This window comes from Corvus brachyrhynchos, unplaced genomic scaffold (assembly GCF_000691975.1).
Source record: "Corvus brachyrhynchos isolate BGI_N302 unplaced genomic scaffold, ASM69197v1 scaffold32, whole genome shotgun sequence".
Lineage (NCBI taxonomy): Eukaryota > Metazoa > Chordata > Aves > Passeriformes > Corvidae > Corvus > Corvus brachyrhynchos.
The window spans coordinates 277960-293573 of NW_008237919.1; the positions used below are offsets into that span (position 1 = coordinate 277960).

Consider the following 15614-nt stretch of genomic DNA (forward strand, 5'->3'; position numbering starts at 1 on the left):
CCCTATTGTTTTGCTGCATCTCCTTTCCTAAGAGAGCACTTCTCCTCTAAATTAATCCATCAGACACAGAGAGGGTACCTGTCCTCCTTCCTCTCAAGCTGTAGCCTCTTAGTAAAACAGGGCAGTAATAGTCAGAAAACTGCAAATAAATAGCAATTTTCAGATACAGTCAGTTGCTGTAAGTTTTGTCTTATTACATGTCAATTTCCTTAATGACCATTGTTAGTACCACCTTCAAATGGTTTTTAAACAATGCAGGGCACAGTATAGTCAAGATAAGTGTTTTGTTTTATATATGTATTACAGAAACATTCACCTGGGATTTAGTGTTACAAGAACACTTGTAAAGCTGTGTCTTTTTTAAGCAATAAGATGTTAAAATCAGGAAAATTAAAGGAAAGTAGTTAAAATGTGAAAAAAATGAATAGATGTCATTTTAATGCCTATTAGATTCAGGTGCTACTGGGTTTGCCTCATATTAGCTCTGATTATTTGAGTGTTTCTTAAAGATACTGAAGGAAGTTTTGAAGAGAAGATTACCTATTCGTTTGCTACTATCTCATAGAATGATAAAGTTTCTTATAAACACAGACTATTCTTAAACCTTTTATCGTTACATGGTATAAAGAGTACATGTTGAAAGTCTAAGATGTATTACAGCAAATGAAAGAAATGTTTAAAGAGGTCCTTGCTATCTTTTCTGTTGTATTTATATTCAGTGTACTGAAATCTTTCCTATCTATGAAGATCCTATTATAGCCATTTCAGGAATTTATTTTAATCATAGCTTTCATTTTTTTCTTAATATACAGTATGATATTCTTTCTATTGTTTGATTTTATGCTTTCAATTTTAAACTTATTATCCAGTCTGTTTGCTCCTATAAACAAGTTAAAAAGGAAAAAAACTTTTTAAAAATCCTTCGTTGCATCAGTAGCAGTAAATTCTGTATGCATAAATAGAAGTAAATTTTCCTAAGTAGACATTAATGGGATTTTTCTCTTTCAGCTTGTCTGATCCCGGTGAAACATCCTCCTGTAAACAAGACAACAATTGTGATTTTAGAAAATCTGGAGAGAGCTGCTTTGTCTGAATTACTAGGAGATTTTCTAGCACCTCTTGAGAATCGAAGTTCGGAAAATCCCTGCACTATTCAAAGAGGTATTTAAAGAACTTGGGTTGCAGAAATGATTTTACTACAGTACAGTTTTATTGTAATATACAATAAACAGGGAACAGGAGAAAAATGTAATTTTTTCAGTTTTTGTATACTATTGTGAACAGTTGTCCTTAACAAAGATAGCATGTTTTTAAGCTAATTGGTGGTGGTTTGTGGGTTTTTTTTCCTTTCTAGTTATGTCACTGCTTCGTGCTTTTGCATGAATCATGTCAAGGCTGTGAGTATTTCAGTTAAGTGTTTTATGATTCCTTTTTAGCAAATGGAGTTTCTGGTGCTTTTTACTTTCATGAGAACTGCTTTTTACTGGGGACCATCGCAAAGTGCCATCTTCATGGCTCTGACCTGCTGGCTCAGCAGCATTTCCGTTGGGTTCAACTTAGGTGGGATGGGGAGCCAATGCGAGGCTTGCTTCAGAGGATTTTAAGGAGGAAAGTTATAAACAAGGTAAGAACTCAAATCAGCTTCAGCAGTTGCATTCATCACCAGCTCTGTGAAATATGTACAATGGTAATGCCAAAAGCAGAGCAGATAACTTAAGTTGTTTCGGGAAAAAAGCACTCGTTTCTAGGAAGATACAGGCTGTGTATCTGGAAATGTTGTGCTTGGATTCATAGAAAGGTATATGGCCATGACTGATTGGCATAAACTATTGGTTGGTTGCAAATAATGATCCTGTGGCTACTTGCCTGTCCCCTCATGAAACATCCTTCAGTAATTTTTTTCAACTTCTACCTGAGAATGGTAGTAAGAATCAGTTAAACAGACATAAAATCTCTTTTTCAAATAATTTATTCTCAATATCTGAAATAAGATAGTCATATATGTGTTTTGTTTAAGTTTTAAGCAGAAAAAATATTTTCCATGATTTTCAAATCAAAGGACAGGCAAATTATACAATTAGAAAAGTTGTTTTGAGCCAGTAGGTCTGCTGAAGCTAGAACAAAAGTCCAAAAGAGAATAAGGATGGGAAGTCTGTTTTAATACTAGTAAATAAATGAAGATGGGAAATGAAAAGAAAGATACAGGCAAAAGAAGAATTGTGGACTTTTGAAAGTTACTTGGAATACCATTTGAGCGTGATAGCAGCTATTACTGACAGTCAGGCAGTGTTAGACATTGGCAGAGGGTGTTTAATCAAAACAGCTGCAAAGGAAAATAATCTTGGCAGCAGTTTTTAGCAGGCTTAAAAAGGGAGATTGTTCTAGGAATAGAAAAAACTGTCAGTAATAAAGAGTCCTGTTGTGGAATAACAGACCTACTGTCAGTTCTGAGTGTTCAGCTGGATGTATCTTGGTTATCCTTGCGGATGTCATCTCCTGTACCCTTTGCCACAGTTCTCATCTATAAAAGCTTACTGATTCAAAGAGATCCTGAAGAGGAAATGTGTGGTAATTGAACATTTCAGCCAGGATAATGAGGAAATTTAGAAACATTCCAAAGTATTCTTTAATTGCAAGAACAGGAATACAGAATAGAAAAAAAAGGAATCATCTGTAATCTATGGAACTCTTAATAGACTACTTTTCTTAGATTATGTTTTTTCAGTTAGGACTTGCTCATAGTCAAATGCTGCATCAGACAGACTCTGCCAAACTGGTTTGGATACAAGAACTTGCAGCATCACATAACACATGGCTATTTTTTTAGGCTTGAAAGAAATCCTTAGTCTCATCGGTTAGAATTTGACCATGTAATAGGCTCCTACCTCTGATTGAAGTTGAACAGAATTTGGTAGTAATCTCATTAAGTTTATTTTTTCTGAAGCATATATGCAGATGGTGGCTATTTGGAGAAAAAAGCCATGTGTCTTCCCTAATTAAATATTGAAATGCCCAGTGTGGTAGCACATTTTTTGAAATACATACATGTGCCACATGTAAACTCAAATGCCAGTTGGTATGGGACTGAAAATAGTGGATTTCAAAGTCAAAAATAGTAGAAAGATTAATCTGTTATAAAAATCTAAATCAAAGTAGAAGCACATTTACTGTTAGAACCATAGACTATTTCAAAGTTCATTGCTCTGTTTGTGCCTTAATATTCATATTTTCAGGTGAAAAGCTCTTTTCCCCTTAGTTTGAACTATTAGGATATATGGGAACAGTTTAAATATTTTTCTACATTAAGTTCACCCATAGACTCTGTCAAGAGGCTCTGGCTTCAGTGCTGTCAATTACTAACCCTGGTGCATCTTTTAATGCTTCCTTTAATTTAAAATGTTACAGAGGATAATCCTAGGATTAGGATGATGAAGACTGTAATTTTAAATCAGAGGAAACAGGAGATTTTTCTGGCACTACATAATTTGCCCTTAACAAGGCATACTAAAAACACAAGTCTTGGAGGGATACATCTTTCCTTCATTGCTACTAGATCTAAAATCAATATGAAAATCCACTGAGAATATGTCTGGATCAGATATTCCTGTTCAGTGTGATTGGGCATTTTTTCATATGCCTTATTTATATCATATACATTGCATTGTATATGGTAGGTATCTCTTGTAATCCTAAACACTGTAGAAAAAGCACTGCTACCAAAATTTCTGTCTTGGTTTCCCACAAGAAAGTAAAGGTATGTCAGTTTATTGATAAGGATATATCTTTTGAAGTGTAGTTGGGAAAATAAGTTTTAATATAGCAAGATGTCAATATATTCTGTAAAAGGGTTTGACCTGGTTTTGACTGTTCCTGATTTTTCGATAGCAACACACGCAATAAAAAAACCCCAAGCCTTCCTGGGGTTTCAAGGAAAGTGTTTGCAGCTCTGGTCTTATGCCATGTCAAACATCTTTTCTCCCTGCAGTTCAGAGGCAAAGTACCTCCTCCATGTGATCCTGTGTGCAAGGTCATAGACTGGATTCTTGTTGTCTGGCACCAGCTGAACTCTTGCTTATCACGTCTAGGAGCACCTGAAGCACTTATGGGACCAAAGCATTTCTTCTCTTGTCCTGTGGTTCCAGGGCACAGCCAAGCAACAGTCAAGTAAGAATTTTGTTTCCTATTTGATGCTGTTCAGTGCCAACTAGATACTTGTCACAAACGTAGTAGTTGTGTTTCTCCCAAAATCCTGCTGACTCAGCGACCTTAGAAAAGTATTTCAATAGAAGTTGCTGAAAGTTTTAAACTTCTGTTGGCTATTTAATTACTAGAAGGGCACTTCTGAAGGACGCAAGTGGGCAATGGGTGTCTATTACTGTGCAAAAGTCAGTCTTCTTGCGATCTTTCATTTATTTTCTAACACAGAGGTTTAAAGATTCAAGAATTCTGAGCTTGAAAAGTTGGTAAAGTCTCCTTTTGAAGTTGTGTTTGCAGAATGATTTCTCACTTTTTAAAATATGTGGTATAATTTTAAAACATACATATAGTTTAGAGATATATTATCTTAGTGAGTAGGGCAGGTATATACGTTTAGTTATACATATGGCTAGCTGGCCAGTAACATAAAAAATTTTTTTTAATTATGGAAATTTTGGCTTTTCTTGCCTACAATTGCATAAACATCCAATCACATTCCAACTCCAAATGCTAGCAAATGATAGAAGAAATAGTTATAGAATTTTAAATGATACGAATTTCACACTAAGATGTTGTTTGGCTATATCAGAAATTTAATGAGCCCCTAATTAAGATTCAGACTTACTCAGAATTCAAAGTATACCATTTGGAAATGTGACATAACTCTTCTCACAGGGCAGGTCACCACTTCTGTCCCTTCCCTTGTACTAGTTTCTGCTGACCCTTCTTCCAGGGGCCTTTGCTTAACATGTGCAGAGGTTGTCTCATTTCATGTTCTGTCTGCAGATCTTCATACATTTTGCTTGTTCATTATCCTTTTTATTCTCTGAAAGTACAGATTAGATAATCTTCAGAGTAATTATCAAAGTCTAAATGTGGCTGTAACATTGACTTGAAATTTTATGCGTGCTGGGAAATAAAGGAATAAAGCATACCATGCATCTATCTTCCATCTTCCTCTTGAATCATGTCCTCTGAAATGTTTTAATCATGTATTTATTGCAGTGGCATTATTAAAGGACAGAAAAACTATTCTTTAGATATCTTAGTTATACATTCCTGAGTTTGGATTTCTCCTCAGTGTAACTCGGACTGGTTTCACAATGCTTTATTTTGAGTACAACCCTAAAATGTCCTTTATTGTACCCATATGCCATCAGACTTCTCATTTTAATGTAGTTTTCATCCACTAATAAACAATTTGAAAGCACAGCCCCAGTGAGCTCTTACTGGGCACTTTTAGTTTAGCAGCATGATGGCTGAGATTGTGGTCATGTATTAAATAGCTTTTAATTAACAGCTCACTGGTTGCTGTTATTTCAATCCAATTAACTACTCCTGTCCTCCTGCCCTTCCTGTCCACTGTGCTATTCTGCTGCTTTTTGCATTTAGTAAAGCTTCTCTGAGTCAGTCCAATTCATTAGGACAGCAGACAGCTATCTACAAACTGGGTTCACTCTGGGCTCAGTATTAGCATGAGAGAAGAGGAAGAAGCAGCAGCAGAAGGGAAGGGAAGGCAGAGAGAACATGTGACAGGAAATAGTTTTCCTGCTGTGTGTTCCATGTATCTTCACCTGTTTTGGTGAGTAGAGTGAATAAATGAAGAAAATTTTAACTACGTTTTTTCTTGGTTTAGGTTTAGGGAATTGAAGATGATGTTCCAACAGGAACGACTTTCACTTTGCAGCCCTTTATCGAGGCAGGGGTGTGTTACACCTTTCCTAAGTATCACCTATATCAAAGAATGGGGGACTTCATCAAGATGAGCACAAACTTAAAACTGAATTTAAATACCAGGTTGGAGTTTTGTTTATAGAGCATCCCCATCAGTTGTTAACTGTTAGATTAGAATGGCCTCAATTAATTCTATTTTTGCAGTGTTCATTTCTGACCATTTATACTGGCAGTATTGGAAAATGTTGAAAGCTTACATAGGCAGAAATTGAAAAGATAGTTCTTTATGACTAAAATACTAGCAATTGTTTATTTTAGTAGCTTAGCTAGCAGAAGCAGACTGTAACTCTATGGAATAATATCTACAACATTATGCTAAGGAAGCTTCAAGGAACATCTCCAATACACATTTTACATTGTATTTTAACAACTATACTAATTATTTTTCTAAGTAATGTTTATCAAGCTTATGCAAGTACTTTGAGCATTTATAGATCATAAAAGCACAATCTTATGCTTCACAACTGATCAAAAATACACCTTTCAAATAATTCATGCATTCTAAATTTAAAAAAGAAATGGAAACCCTCTTCCCCCTCAAAAAAAGTTGTCATAATATTTTAGGTAATAAGATGGCTTCAGTGCATCAATGTATCCAGCAAAATGGTCCATTTAAGTCAAGCAGACATTTTAGCCTTCACATTTTCTGAATAGATTTCTGCAAAGCTGAACACAGCATGATAGCCTATAATTTCTTACAGACCTTTAATGCAAACTGTCTGACTCAATCTTATCATCTTCCTCTTGTAAGAGAGTATAAGAATAAACAAAAAGAGTTGGAGTTGGTCTAAAAAAGATTGTCTCAGTGTATGTTGTAGATGTGAGCTGAACCTTAAGTCTGAAATTTCTAGCCTTTATCCCCAGAGAACTCCTAAGTTACAAGAAATAACTTTATTTTTTCCCTAACACAAATTTTTCACTTCTTTGCTAATACAATGTAATGCTTCTCTCTTAGAAAAGCAAAAGTCACAGAAGACTCATGTCCCTTTTAATCAAATTTTTGAATCAAAATCAGACCCAGTCTTTAAACCAGACAATCTGGAAAATCCACAGCATCCTGGAAACACAGTTCACCATAGATCAAATAAACAAAAGGAGAGTGAGAGCAAGGCAGATGTATAAATAGAAATGTCTTGTAAACTGGACAAGTTTGGAAATTGAAGAGTACTGAAAGGGGTGCAACCATAAGTGAATACCTCCTTTTTCCCATGCTGGCAGCAAATAGGCTAGGAATGAACACTTGCAAGCATGGAAGTTTCTCCATGCACTTTTTAAAATAATTTTTATATATATATATGAACACTCATCTTTCTGGGGCATTTCTTTAGCCTTAAAATGAAAAGAATGTTTTATAGTCCATATCTGAAGGAGAAAAAGCATCAGGTGGTAAGTTTGTCAAGGCAACCTAAAAAAATGTAGATCAAATAGTTTAGTATAAAACAAACAAGTAAACCCTACCTTAAATAAAATCAGTCCCTCTCTGAAATGGGGTGCTTCTTGAAAATACAAAATCTGATACGTTACCAAAGTATAAAATCACAGGTTTTGATAATTGTTTTTGAAGTTAAAGAATTGGTTTTGTACTACAGGTGGATGTCCAAGCTATGGAATGCTGTGATAGCTCCCAGAGTACAAGAAGCCATACTCTCCAGAGCCTCTGTGAAAAGACCATCTATACCAGGACAAGCAGTAGCCAAAAAAAATCCTAGCCAAGGGCAACAGGCTGTTGTTAAGGCTGCTCTCAGTATCTTGCTAAATAAAGCTATTTTGCATGGCTGTCCTCTACCCAGACCAGGTAAGAGTGAACTGTCTGAAAGCCAAGTAGTTGTATGTTGCTTTTATGGGGCTTTTAACTGCTTCCTTCCATTTCTAAAATGTCTACAAAACATAACTGTAGTTCTGAAGGGAGGTGGTGGGGTTAAAAGCATTTACAGCCATTAAACTAAGTAGTTGTATAAAGTACTCCAAGAAGAGCCATTTGCAACAGTCAATTCTTCTTAACACTGTTCTACTTTTGTTTCAGAGCTAGATAATTATATAGCAGATTTTAAGGGAGGAAATTTTCCTTTGTCTGTGGCTTCGAGCTACAAAAATTGTAGTAAGAAAAGAGGTGAGAATGTTTCTTGGAGAAAAGTGAGTACAAGTCCTCGCAAAAAGTCAGGCCATTTGTCCTCCCAGTCATGGAATAAGCAGGAGACAAATACTGAAGGTAAATCTTTTTATTTTCAGTTCTGAAAGTTGTGGGGGGTTAAACTGTGTAGATGCGAATCAGATGTTTCTCCTACATCATGAATTAAAATTTGTCAATTAAATGACACTTGTATTTATGTTCACCAGTAAAAAACTGTCTACTTTTTTCCCCCCAAAATTACTTCTTTGTGACTGTGAGGGGTCCTAACTAATTTTGGTTGTTCTAATGCCCTTTCTGTTTGATAATGAGGTTGGCTCAGATGGTGGAATTATAAGCAGTGGTTCCACCTCTGACTGTGTGGAATGACACCATATGAGTCTCTTCACCCATACCAGATGAGAGGAAGCTTCATTACTTTATTGGTACTCCTTAGATTTGCTCCACATTTACAGTATACAGACTTTTTTGAGTTTCCTTACACTTACTTTATAACTTCACTACTGTAATTATTACTGAGTGAATCCAGGTAAAAATAAATTAATATATTCCTCCCCAGATCATGCATCCCTTGTTCAGTCTTACTAGAAAAATTGAGTAATCTAGAAGTCTTGCAGTAGAAGAAGGAGATCTTTGGGTTTAAATTGAAGATTTTGATTTGATTTTCACTTTAATTGCAAAAAATAAATGTAGAGAATTTTATGTAGTCACAAATACTGTAAGGTTTTCAAGAAGTTTCCACATCGTCTTCAGCATGTTTCTTGATAAAGAAGGCTTTATATGACTGGGTCTGTGCACGTGTATAAATGTGGATGTTATATTTGTGGCTGACACTTTTGAAAAATCTTTTCACCTCAATATTATAAGTCATATAACGAGCAGTTTGTTACACAGAGATAATGACTGGATATATTGGAAAGCAATGTAATTCTTCTACGGGATACATATTTCTAGATGGAAAACTTAGTAATATTGTAACTAAATACAATATTGAACAGAAAAAAACTTCCAGGGAAAAAAATCAAAGTATTTGCTTTCTGAAAAGAAAGTAACTACTTCAGAGGGAAGATGTAGGAAGAGGGAGAAGGCAGCTTACACACACACACACATACACTTTAGGAACAGTAAGATTCTAGCCTCAATTACCGCATATACAAAAGACCAAAATGCTTGATGCCTGCTACTTTGCAGCACTAAAATGAGCTATTCATTTCTTCAGCCCTTGTTCAGAAAGAAGTCTATTTTTCTGACTGCATCTCTAGTGTCCTGATTGCCAGTTCTCTGAGTTGTGAACTTCTCTAATCCCACTCAGAGGATTTAAGAAATAATGAACATAACCTGAAGTAGGATGGTTGATGTTGTATCTTGTACCTGAGAATGTTTTTGGAATCCAGTTAATATCTGTGAATATAAGTTAAAAATTGAATAATCAATTAATTTTAGTAGTCTTCTATTTTGGACTGTCAGAATCAAATGCTGTTCCTGTTTCCAGGTAAAGGTAAATTGTTTGATTTTACCTCCATGAAGCAAATTTAAATATTTCCTTGTTGACAAGCAATTTCTCTTGGGGAGAACCAGTAAAGGTGGTTCAACTGCCTAACACGGAAACCTCATGTTCTCTCTTTCAGAAAAGCTTAGGCAGCTCATGCCCTATTTGCCACTTTAGCAGTTTCGAATGCTACACTGAACACTTTCAAGGGATGTATTCTGATCTTTGACAGACTCTATTGACATAATTAGTTAGTAAATGGGAACACATTATCCCTGTTTATCACAGATTTTAGAATAAAGAAATCAGTACACATGGTAACACACTAACAAGTAAACTTCTCTTTTGTGCAGGTATAAAATCTAAGACCGTGTTGCAACCAAACTGTAAGAAAAGAGCTTCTCTCACCACAAAGTAAGTTTTAATTTCTGTTTTTTGTGACACTTTGCAAAAAATAAAGGTGATAGCATTCTGTTGCAAAGCAGCACACTATAATGAATGGATTAATAGGGTTTTTTGGTAATATTTTGATCCCGTATCTGCAGAAAGGAAGTATTTTTAATTTTCATTCCTGAGAGGAAATAAAATTTATATACTTTGATATAATTTTAGAATCCATTTCTTTGTTTCAAACCTTGCAGTACTGCATGTCTTTTAATGTTACAGAATAGTCTATGATTTAAGACTATTATGTAACACTTACTCTACCTTGAAAACTTGACCGTATGCTTTTATCAACTGGCATTACATTTTAAAAACTCCTCTGGCTATTTCAGCTTGCTGAATGGCAATTCAAGATGGTACAGTACATGCACTTTAGTCCAAATGATAGAGTTGCCCTGAGAAAGTGTATGAATTAGCTAGAGGGAACTGCATTTGAGACTTTATTTCAATCTGAAACCTCGGTTCTACCTTATTCACAGGCGCAGAGAAAATAGAATATTTATGCTTCCGATATGCCAGAGGTTTTTTTAAGGTTTTGGAATTACTTCCAAAGAGTAGAGTGGAACAAAATTGATTGCTGCATCTTAAAAAGAGGGGAGTCTTTGAAAATATTAGACAGAGGAATCCTTCGTTAGATTTTCAGAATAGAGAGAATAATTTGTATAGAAAGATCTATTATGAGATAATTATTGACAACTACTGCTGTCAGTTCATCAGATGTCATTTTGGTTTTGTTTGTGGTAGTAAAGGTCATTTGGAAAAAAAATACTATTTTTGAGGTGTTTATAATATTTATTTTAAAATTCTGTATAATAATTTAAATGTCCTCTCTGATTGTTTGTTTGGGTGCTTTAAGATCTTCAGAGAAAGATCATATGAGAACATTAAATCTGGAGCAAAGGCTGTCTGTTGGTTCTGATGATGAAGTAGATCTTGTGCAGGAACTTCAAAGTATGTGTTCCAGCAAATCTGAGCCTGATATAAGCAAGGTAAACACAAGACTTTTAAATAATTTACTACATTACCATATTCAGTTGTTTGTTATGTGTTTAAAATAAATTTTTAATTTACAAGCCCTGCTTGAACTGAAGAAAATTACTCAATTATTTGGGAAAAGCCAAAGTCAACTAATAAATTACACATTTGAGGGTAAGTGTTCTAGTTTAACATATACTATTTTAAATTACAACTTCACCAATTTTTCTTGTAGAGGTTTTTGCAGTGGAGGATCAAATTTCTAAGTTCATAAAATCATAGGATAGCCTGAGTTGGAAGGGACGAACAAGGATCGTTGAATCCAGCACCTGGCTCTGCACAGCATCACACCAAGAGTCCCACCATGTGCCCGAGAGCATTGTCCAAACACTTCTTGAACTCTGGCAGGCTGGTGCTGTGATCACTTCTCTGAGAACAGCCGTTCCTGCATTACCATTCCCTTGTTGTGTTTCATGCTGTCATTGCTCCCACTGGGAAACTGTTGTGTGTGTTCAGAGTGTGGAACTGTGGATCTCTCTCATTTTTCCTTTTATACCAATACCATGCAGCTTTCCCTGCGGCTGAAGCCTATTTATTCTTTTTCATCTTTCTTCCTAGCACAGCTGAAGTGGATGGCTGTGACAGCAGGCTGTGTTCACACTGGAGCAGCTGTTCCATATCTTTTGAAACATGGATAGAGTCAGTCTTAGGCTATTGTCCAGTTAGGCTGTGCATGACATCCTCTAGGACTTCCCTGAACAGCAGTTCCATTAGGTTTGCTTTATTAAGTATTCTGTTTATCCTTAGAAGACAACCAAGTTTTTATTAAAAAAAGAAATACTGTGTTTGGGAAGATTTTTCAACCTATTTATTGAAACTCTTTATTACAGTGTTTTGTTTTGGGTTGTTTTTCTTAAAGTATTTACAGTACATGCATGAGTCACATGCACCAAGCTGGCAGGCTAATCACTAGTCAGTTAGCAGGGATTTATCGTAGCTATCCTTAAAAGAATGGGATGTGCTTAAAGAAATGGTAACCAACTTAAAATTGTGGTTAATAACATGCAAAGTGTAATTGCTTGTTGATGACAATTCAAGGAAATTGGGTTTAGATAAGGAAGGAGATAGATGTCATGTCTTTTGTTCAGTTTCCTCACCATGGGTGGAACCATCCTTGGCTGAAATTTCTGTTGTTAATTCCCCAGCTGCCTAGTAGAGCCTTGCAGAAGTAAGGGTGCTGTTGCATGCTTTCTTTGTGTGATGTAATTTCAGGCTGCAAATGGAATAATTACTTCTGCTCTTTAATTTGCCCTTTCACTCAAATATGTTCCTGCTGCCTCCGCTGGGTTGGGGTTGAGTGCTTTTGCAGTTGCAGAATTGAATTGGATCAGCTTGCCCCAGGATAAAATACCTAGTTTTCAGTGAGGACAGCAGCTCTAGCGGTTATTTCCTGATCAGGAAAAATAGGAAAAGGGAAGGAAAAATACTAGGGAAGAAACAGGGCAGGAAGAAGAGAAAATGATTATTCCTTTCTCTGATGTCCCTGGGGGCTGGGTAAAATTTAATGGGAAACTGCACTTAAGCTCCACTGAACAGTGTTACTCTGGTATGTTTAATCTTCCTCTGATAATAGTTAATACGAAATCTCTATCTCCTATCTTCTAAAAATGCACTCAGGAGTAAAGAAGAGATATTTTAATAGTTCTTTGGATATTTATGCTTTGCATTGCACAGAAACCATGAAAATAAAATAAAAAATTGGCAAATTGAAACATAATCTCTGTGAATAACTAAAAAAATCACCATTTTCTTATCTTTGTTTAGATTGCAGATTCTAAGGATGAGTTATTGATGTTCAGTAACTCTAAGAACATTCCTGTATTTTCAGCAAGTGGTACTAACCCAAATAAAACAACAGCACAAAAGGTAGGTGAAATGAGTTTTATGTTACGATAGGAAAGGTGTCTTGAGTTTCTCCAAAATCTGAATTTCTGAGTGGATCCTAAGAACTAGTGCTAGTTAATAATAATAAACTAGTGTTTATTACAAGAAAAAACTTGACATAATTCCTAGGAAAGTTGCTAGACTACCATACCAAGTTCCTTTCATGTATCTTAATAGAAGCTAAAGATTTATTAAAACAATGGATGTATTTGCATTTAGTTTTGGCTTTTACATGAAGCCATATCCCTAGGCCAAGTATTTTTGACATTACATTGACATTATAAGTTATTTCCATCAGACATGAAGAGAAATAAAAACTGGGTTTGTTGTTTCCCCTCAATTAATATCATTCAGTAAGTTCGCAAAAGCACCACTTTTAAAATTCTTGATGTAAAATTGCTGGTTGCTCTAATGTCAAAGCTCTCAGGGGCAGAAATACTGAAAACACATGGTACTACCAAAGTTTGTGAATAACAGCATTTTTTTAAAAGGTTATCAGTTCCTATTTTTGACCTAACTATTTGTTGAAATATACAGTCATCTTGCTATGTTATTTATGTAAACAAACTTCAGTAACTTCAGAGTAGTTTCAGAGTGGGAAGGTAAGATGAATATTACTGGTAGATATAGTAAGTCCACTGTCATCTTCTTTTGAGAAATTTATATTATTGTTTGTGGGTGCTACCATCCCTATTAAATGCAAAGATGAGATTATGTCCTGCTTAGTTTTCATTCTTTGGAAAATTATGTTTTCTCTGTTGTTACATTTTGTTCCCTTTTCTTTTTTGGTCCTTGTGTTTTTGAACATCAAGAGAGCTTCTGAGCTCAATTAATCTTAGCCAGGGCATAATCTGTGGTCTGTGTTCCCTTACCAGGCCTTCTGTGTTCCCTTGATATGGGTCTTTTGGAGGCCAATCCCGATGTTTTATCTGACTGCAATAAATTGTTTTCTAGAGACACCATTTTCTGCAGATGCAATGAAATAGTCCTGAAACTGGATTAACTTGCACACCTTAGCATTAAAAGAACTGACATTCACAGATCACCAGATATTCTGAACTGGAAGGGACCCACCCACAAGGGTCTTCAAGTCCAGCTTTGAAGTGAATGGCCCATACAAGGACTGAACCCACAACCTTGGTGTTATCAGCACCATGCTCTGGCCAGTTGAGCCAATCTCGGCCAGATGAGTTACCAGCCTTGCAATCATATTTCTTCATATCCAAATATAGAGAATGTTAGAATACTTTCTGTAATTTTACTTAAAATCCATAGAACAGTCTCCGCTAAAAGAAATAATTTTAACCTTGCAGATCCACAAGTAGGTGTACTCCTTTCAAATAGCTCTCTAAACGCATTTTCAGGCATTCCAAATCAGAGCTTCACATAGTAGTGATGCCTGGATAATTGGCTAAGTCAGCTGACCTACCAGTTCCTACTGTACATTTTTCCTAGTGATTTTTTCTCTTTAAAAATTCCTACTAACAACACAAGGCATTATTATATTGACTTGCAAGCTTATTATATGGACTAGACAAGCTTAGGTACTTGGGAGGTTTTTGAAAAACTTGGTCAAAAGATTACATACAGAATTAAAAAAAAATTATTTTGGGGGGGAAATGTTGTCCAAAATGAGGGAAACGTAACCCAACCTTCTGCTAGAGCGGAAAGAGGTCTAATAGAGTGACAAGTTTTATTGCTAGATTTAGTCATTATTAAAACAAATATATCAAAAATTTAGAAGAGCACACTCCTTTGGAAGCAGAAGTCAAACTTTTAGAGGCAATTGTAACAATGATGAACTTACGAATCAGCAAGAACTGGTGAAATGAAGGGTTTGAGATCAGAAAAGCATCCTTTTTCTGAAAGTGAAGAGAGTCCTCTAGGTAACAAAAGCAATACTGCATGAGCAGAGGAGATCTTATCAATGGTAATGAGACAAATTACTTAAAAGGGTAGCATACCCATAATTAACTATTCTTTCAATTGGCTGTAAGAAAAAATGCTTGCAAGTATGTGAAGGAGAAAGGCAAAGCAAAACCTTTGATCCAGGATGCAAACAAATTGATGGAATTAAGGGACTAATAAGGATCCATGATGAACAGTGTTTTCATGTTCCTACTGTTTATGTGAAAAGCAGTAGCTGATGGTGAAAATGAACTTTTTAATATTGCTGCCCAGAGGGGGGATCTGGATTCAGCTGATGGTAACAGACAAGATCCAATTTCTCCGTTCTCTCATAAAAGATCTGTGTTAGTCAGGGCCTAACTAACCTCTTTCTTCTTGACTATAGATGAACAAAATTGACAGTGTACCTGATTTTGGCACTTCAGATATCTAGGTTTGGCAAGGGTGAATATGTCCAGTTTTAAAGAATGTAGCCTCTTAGCATAAGTACTTTGAGACACTGTCTTGGTTTATGACAATTCAAAGGAGAAGCCTCTCTGTCTAGCTATCTCCCTTAGGGTTCCAAATAAGGAATGAATACAAGTGGATTAAGTGAACAAATAACCTTTTACTAACAAGCAGAACAGTAACAGTCAGAAACAACAGCAAATAACCACCAGATGCAAAACTGCTCAATCCTGTGGACTCCCCAAAACGAAAAGAGAGACCCAGAACAGAAATTGCTGGGCACACCCCCCAAGATGGTGTCCTGGATTTTCACGTGGGTTGAAAGACAAAGGGAAAAATGATGCCAGA

The 15614-nt window shown here is 35.7% G+C and overlaps 1 protein-coding gene across 1 annotated transcript in view; it reads left to right on the plus strand.

Annotated features, from left to right (window-relative positions):
* CTTNBP2 (cortactin binding protein 2) overlaps nt 1-15614 on the plus strand; it is a 149429-nt gene that overhangs the window by 131241 nt on the left and 2574 nt on the right. The window contains 8 exon segments of the mRNA XM_008632734.2: nt 1009-1161; nt 1437-1624; nt 3986-4164; nt 7521-7726; nt 7955-8140; nt 9902-9962; nt 10849-10981; nt 12792-12893. Coding sequence (XP_008630956.2) covers nt 1009-1161; nt 1437-1624; nt 3986-4164; nt 7521-7726; nt 7955-8140; nt 9902-9962; nt 10849-10981; nt 12792-12893 — 1208 coding nt within the window.